Here is a 6,983-nt window from a genome sequence, read left to right as displayed (position 1 = left end):
TTTTCCAAGGATTTCTATGGACTTTTTGAGTAGTTTTTAGTAGAGTTTTAATCTAAAGCATCCTAAGGTAAGGATTCTTGCTTTAGATGAGAGTTTTCTTATGTTTTGTTTAAAGTCTTATGTTGTTGTTGTTGTTTAAAGTTGTAGAGAGAAATCAAGCTACCAAAGGAAAGGAGAAGTGTTAGAGAAGTTATTCCCTCACAAGGTAAGTAAATCCAACTTAAGTTGAGGTTTAAGAATTTATTTGAGCTCTAGGAATTCATTTGAGTAGAGATTGTGTATGTTTTATGTTGTTGAGATGAGATGAGATGAGATTAGTAGTTATTTCTTTTTTATTATATTGCTTATTGATTATATTGAGTGTGAGAAGTGTTGAGCTTCTATGATATTGAGTTGGGTTGATAGAAGAAGTTGGAGAGAGTATTTAGTAAACCTATTTGGAAGTGTTTTCCTTAACAGGGTTATGGTTAATTGAGGGAGTTTTCTCCCAATTTGGATGGTTAGAGAATGTAGTAGAGTAGTAATTATAGTAGAGATTTTGTATGCACATGAGTTGTTTGATGAAATGTCTAAGAGAAACATAAGCATGAATTGTGAACCTTAATTCTTGTAATATTACGTATGGGCATTTCCTAATTGCATTAATGAGCATGAATCATCCATACGTAGTGATTGTGCATTGAGAAATAGCTTGAGAAAAAGTTGAGAATTGGAGTGTGGGTTACTCCAAGAGTAGAGTAAAAGAGAAAATGAGCATTAGAGAATAAAAGCTAGAGTAGTGCTAAACAAGAAAAGAGAGTAGGTTGTGCGATGGGGAATCTGTGAGTATGGGTAGAGTATTCCCGCATGTACACCGCATTGAGAGAGCAGCATGAGTATAGAGAGAGAAGTGGTGTAGCCTGTGAGAGTGCATGCGGATGAGGGCTATACCCAAGAGTACCCGAGAGAGAGTTATACACTCACATGGCCAAAGGCTCCGAATCCATGCATAACCGAGTCCGATTGGCTAGAATGAGTAGAAGTCACAGATAGTGGGAGTGAGTCCCGGCCGTGCCTCCGGTAAGATGAGGCCGTGACTTACAAAAGAGAGTTAGTAGCAAAGAGTATTTTAGAAGGAGCAAATAGAGAGTAGTATAATTGAGAGAGTAAATGAGAATTGTAAGGAAAGAATTAGAGAGAGAGTTGCGGGGATAGATAAGTAGTGGTTTACTTACTGAGCCTTAATTGTGCTCACCCCGTTGTTTCCTATGTTTTGCAAGATCTAGATGAGGACATAGTCGGATGGACGTCATCAAGCGAAGAGAACTGGCTACACTGTCCACCCTGTTTTTGATAGTTTTGTACATGATACAACTTTTTGTATAAAGAATGTATATGTTTAATAAAAGAAAATTTTGGGCCCAACTTAATATGCTATTTTACATGTATTTTTATTATGCATATTTTAAAAGAATATGAGTAGAATGGAGTCGTTACAATCAAATCTTTTCATCAACTGTTATCTCATCGAGACTGAGGTACAGAAATAGTGTCAACCTCAGATATCCTCGACATGTTTGTATTCAGTTAATAGACCAATGACCGGAATAATAAATTAGATTGAGCATCAACTCAATCCCACTGTGGCCACAGATTTAGTGTCATTGTCATTTACTGAATTACCCAGTGAGATAACTTCTCCCATACCCATGAGTGATGAATCCTTTGTCGATCCACCATAATCTCGATACACTTTTCAATATAGCTAATCACTACTGTATTAATAGTTCTGAATTGAATTACGTTGGGTTAGTGTCAAACTACACCAATTAGTGCATAAGGTGCTCTGGTGATCTCAAGTCTAAGGATCACATGCACCACCATCCGTTAAAGGATTTATTCCATAGACACTGGGGATACCATCCATATGGGATCCTCTGGTGGGTCTGTCTAGTGAACTTGCCTCTAACAAGCACCCATACGTTGCACCAGGTTTTCGGCAAACAACCTTGACAGGTGAGATCAGCCACTGCCTTTCGACAGGGTCGTTCAACACTATGATAGTCTTACCGTATTATCTGTGTCCTTGGTCAAAATAATATTGGGTTACGGACGTTTCTAGAATGGCCACCATATGTGATCATAGGGTTCTCACTATCAAGATTTGAAACACTTGATACCCTCATCACGATTTTACCATCCTAAGGACATATATCATTACATACACGATATAGAAGAATATTTATTGATAAATAAACATTTATTACAGAGTCAATTTTACAATAATTGATTGGCTATCGGGCACCTACTCTAACAAAAGGTGTGTTTGGTTTAAGGAATGTTAGATTACTAGGAATGTTGGATTACGGGAAAGTTAGATAAAGATTACAAGAAATCTTTAGGAAAATGTGTTTAGTTAGTTGGAATAAATTGGTGGGTATGTTTTATTAATATGTTTGGTTGGGATGAATAAAATAGTGGGTATGTTATTTAAATTACTGAACTGTCCTCTAAAAAAATATTATTAGTATATTGTTATTTAATATTGTTATTTAGATTATTTATAACCCTCCTACATTTAAAAACTTAGCAAAAACAACCCCATAATAAAAGTTTGAAAAATCAACAATGCACCTCCACCAACCCAGCCACTACCGGGCGTCGGCAACCACCGTTGGCCACCGGCAACCTAATGGCTCACAGAAGACAGAAAATGGCCTTCGTGCATCGTATGGCCATTTCCGACCAGAGATCTGGCTGGAAATGGCCAGATCGTGACAGATCTAGTCAAAAAACTACTAGATTTAATTTGACTGTTGACGGCCAGATTCATCTGTGGTCATTAACAGCCACGTCTTCCAGCCAGATCTATCATGATCTGACCATTTCTAGCCAGATCTTTAGTCGGAATATCGGTGCACGGCAGCCATTTTCGGCCTTTCATGCGCCGTTCTGACGGCGGTTGCTGGCAGCCAGTGGCAGCATGTGGGCGAGGGTGGTGGCTTGGGTGGACAATTTGTTTTGAATTCAAGAATAATTTTATCCAAAAAGTTAATTAATTAGGGTGAAATGGTAAAAACTATATTCATCTAAATTAATTTAAAAATAAGGGTATTATTATCCTAAAATTTTATTAATAAGAGATAGAATTATAACAAAAAAATGATTACTTTAGTAACCTTATAATACCTAAGAAAATAGAGGTAATCAGATTACATCTAATATTATCAATAATAGTTATTATTGAAATTTTATGTTACTTAACAACCAAACGTGATAATCAAATAATATAAGATGATATAACCTCAATAATCCACGTGACCCTTAACCAAAAGCCCCGATAGTAAATATGGATCATGGGTATTGTTTAGTTCAGGATTCATGTCTTTTAAGTTGTGCAAAAAAATGTTATTTTAATTAAAAAAAACTAGCTCGTCTCAGCAGCCTAAGGGCCGCCACCACTCCGGCCTAGGACACCCAAAAGATCTATCTTGACCCTTAAGATTGGAAGATCCGAAAAACGTCGTCGTTCTCCTTGCGCTCGCTTTAGCGGCTTACTGAATATTGAATTTCAATTTTCAAGTACTTTAGTTGGATGAAGATTGAAGAAGACATTATAACGTTCTGACGGCGACCACTTCGCTTCTAATTAACACATTTCGTGCTCGTCATCGACCAGATCTGCCAAACCTCTTAATTAATCCAGGTACATTTTCTCTACAATTAAGTTCATTTTTTCTACATTTTATTTTTCTGCGAATTAGGTGTCGGTTTTTTATTTAATAGCTGTTATTATTCGACAGATCGTGATCGCCGTTTCTTTGTATGATCCGGTGAATCCTCTCGATTGCTTTTGATTCATATTGATTATTTTTAGGATATAAATTAAGAGTATATCATATGAAAGTAAGATATAAAATAATGAAGAATAGATTACCTGCACATAATCGTTCTCACTAGAGTACAAAGTGAAAAGACAATGTTCAAATACTAATTTGGGTGAATCATTAACTGGTAGCGTTCGCTAAAATTCAAAATTCAAAAGTTCTGCTAACATTTTTTACACTGGAGGATGTGGGTGAATCTGTTTCAGCATATAAATATTGTCTTTTGACTTTGATATAGCTTAGAGTTGATAAGGCTTGATATAAAAATAAAAATTAAAAAAAAAATGGAAAAATCATAGAACTTGGTTTTCTTTAAATTTTGATGTATTGCTTATGTTCACTGGCTGTGAAGTAAAGTACTTAGAAGTTCTGGATGGAAGGTAGTTGCGTATAAATGTAAATTATGGAATTTTTGCCAATCAGTATTGAAATGATAGTGCCAAGGAAATTTTATGGCTCACTAATAGGATTTTTATCGGTCAAATTGGACTGATCAGTGTATCTTGATTTATATGCCAAACCAGAGTGTAGTTAGATATGCGCAGGATTTGATTAGGTATGCTAAATTATTCTGTCAAAAATGTATGTAAAGTTGTTTAGAATCATAAGTGATTAAAGTTATTGATTTGGTCGACTTTGCTGTATGTTAAATAGCTACTTCTAGATGACTGTGTAGAATGTCTATTGTGAACCGACTTTTATTGTAATGCATTTGCTGGAGATGTTCTATGAAACAATTTGAGAATTTTAAAAGTTGCATGTTGTGAGGAATTCATGTTTCATCCTAGAAAATGTGGTAAAAATGTAGATTATTCAACTATGCTGTCGCTTCTGAAAGAGTCCTCTTATGATTGCTAACTTGCCCAATGTTCATGGTGCATGCAGAACTGCTTTTACAGATATCAAGAAGAAAGGACAAAAAGAACGTATGGTGTAATGGCCTCTGAGAGGGAAGATTTTAGTCTTTCAGGGCCTTTACACCTGACTACTCTTGATTGGTAAGACCTTCTATTAAGCATGATGAACAAATAAACTCAATTCAACCAAGCCACAGTTCCAAACTTATGAAATCTTTTTCCACATGAAAATTTCCATGTGCAATATTTTGTTTTAGGTTATATTGATTTTGCTACAATGTCAAGCTTCATTGAACTTGGGTTGTAAAGATAAACAAATCCCGATTGTGGTGGAATCTTCATTAGTTGGAACTTCAGACGCTATATCCTTGGATTTTTATTTTCATTTTTTTAAGTTGTTACGCGCTATCTCATGCAGGACAAATGATAATCATCGAAGGTCTGTAGCAGCTTGTTTGGTTCAGGGTGTGTACATTCTAGAAAGAGATCGTCAGCTGCAGCGTTATGAATCTCAAGCTCTTGCACCTCCTTGGTGGGAGTTCTTCCACTTTCAATTGCTCCGTCAGCTTAAAGATGATGCTGATTTTTCAATCTTTGGTGCCATTTATGAATTCAAACCTCCAGCTTCAAATTGTAACTTGTCAACAGCTGGAACACCTCGCTATGTAATTGCCTTTCGAGGGACCTTGACCAAACAAGACTCTTTTACACGGGATCTTGAGTTGGACCTCCACTTAATCCGAAATGGACTCCACCAGACATCTCGTTTTGAGATTGCTATGCAAGCTGTCAGAAACATGGTTGCTTCTGTTGGTAATTCAAATGTCTGGTTGGCTGGCCATTCCCTTGGGTCAGCTATGGCAATGCTTGCGGGGAAGACTATGGCCAAGGCGGGTGTTTTACTTGAAGCTTTTCTCTTTAATCCACCATTCCTTTCAGCCCCAATTGAGAGAATTAAAGATAAGAAAGTCAAGCATGGGCTTAGAATAGCAGGCAGTGTTATCACAGCTGGACTTGCTCTTGCTGTAAATGTAAAGAAAAATCAACATAATACTCGGTCTGCAACTGAGGATCCATTTGTTGCGCTGGCTGCTTGGGTCCCTCGTCTTTTTGTGAACCCAGCCGACCACATCTGCTCAGAATATGTTGGATATTTTGAACATAGGAAGAAGATGGAGGAGATTGGAGCAGGAGGTATTGAAAGGTTGGCAACTAAACACTCCCTTGGGGGTCTATTTATGAATGCAATGGGAAAGGAGTCAGAACCTCTACACCTCATTGCATCAGCAAATCTGACAGTTAATGCAACTCCTTCACGAGATTTCAAACAGGCTCATGGAATTCACCAGTGGTGGAAATCTGATCTGCACTTGCAGTCCAAGTTTTACACATACAAATAGTTTTGGTGAGTTTTTGCAATTCCTTGTCCTGATTTATCTTGCATATGCCATTTGTAGAATACTTAATCAGTGTCAAATGGATTATGGAGCTTAGATCCCTGGCTTTTAAGTAGAATCTTCAGCCAATTGTTCGTACACAGTTGACAGGTCTCTTGTATTTGAGATTTGTCCTTTGTACACAAGTCAATGTTAAAAAAAAAAAAAAAAAAACTAAGAAATTGTTCATGGTTTTTCTTCTTTTGTTGTTGGCACATGCCATTGCTATGGGAGGCGCAGATGCCTTCCTTTAAAATGATGCATTTTAAGACCGAAAGGACAGCTTGTAACTATTATTTTTGGTCAAATAATTTAGCATGTGTGATCTGTGATTTGATGTGAATTTGATCCGGTTTACACATAGCATAAGAGTGACACAATCAGTTAATGCATTTCATCAGTGATCGCAATTATCATTATGGATTGAAAAAAAAGATTTAGAGATAAAAGTTGGATGGTCAGTAATGTATATCATGATCCAGCACTAATAAATATCTTTTCTTTTTTCTCTGTTTTCACCATTCACCCAGAATTATCTTTTTACTCAATTTCTGAGAAGACTACCACTCAAGAGTCACAGTCACAGGCAAAGACAAATGGCTCACTCACTCTCGCATTCACACTGAGAACAATAGTAGGGTAGTCATCGCACAAATTCAACACANATCATTGTAATTTGGTAAAATTTATGTTAATGTTAACTCTTTTCCGCTAGTTCAAATGTTTGTAGGGTGAAAGAGTAATTGAAATTGAAACAAAAAAAAAAAAAAAAAAAATTAAAGGAGAAAAGAAAATTATTTTTCTTCCTTTCTCCATAGTCTTTT

At 36.4% G+C, this 6,983-nt stretch overlaps 1 protein-coding gene across 1 annotated transcript; it reads left to right on the top strand.

Moving 5' to 3' along the window:
- The first annotated feature begins 3,581 nt into the window (after window positions 1-3,581).
- LOC116107538 (GDSL esterase/lipase At4g10955-like) lies at window positions 3,582-6,157 on the top strand. Its single transcript, XM_031393815.1, has 3 exons — window positions 3,582-3,685; window positions 4,752-4,864; window positions 5,142-6,157. The coding sequence occupies exons 2-3, from the start codon at window positions 4,803-4,805 to the stop codon at window positions 6,121-6,123; spliced, it is 1,044 nt and encodes a 347-aa protein (XP_031249675.1). The 5' UTR covers window positions 3,582-3,685; window positions 4,752-4,802; the 3' UTR covers window positions 6,124-6,157.
- The last annotated feature ends 826 nt before the right edge of the window (window positions 6,158-6,983 follow it).

The sequence above is a fragment of the Pistacia vera genome, unplaced genomic scaffold, assembly GCF_008641045.1.
Source record: "Pistacia vera cultivar Batoury unplaced genomic scaffold, PisVer_v2 Contig117, whole genome shotgun sequence".
Lineage (NCBI taxonomy): Eukaryota > Viridiplantae > Streptophyta > Magnoliopsida > Sapindales > Anacardiaceae > Pistacia > Pistacia vera.
Note: the sequence above shows the minus strand (reverse complement) of the source record. Positions and strands in the feature narration are given on the sequence as shown.

What these genes read in the sequence shown, in the direction of transcription:
- LOC116107538 (XM_031393815.1), top strand. Translation starts at nt 4,803, where the DNA reads ATGGCCTCTGAGAGGGAAGATTTTAGTCTTTCAGGGCCTTTACACCTG. An exon ending in CACCTGACTACTCTTGATTG is followed by an intron (nt 4,865 to 5,141) that starts GTAAGACCTTCT and finishes TATCTCATGCAG; the next exon opens with GACAAATGATAATCATCGAA.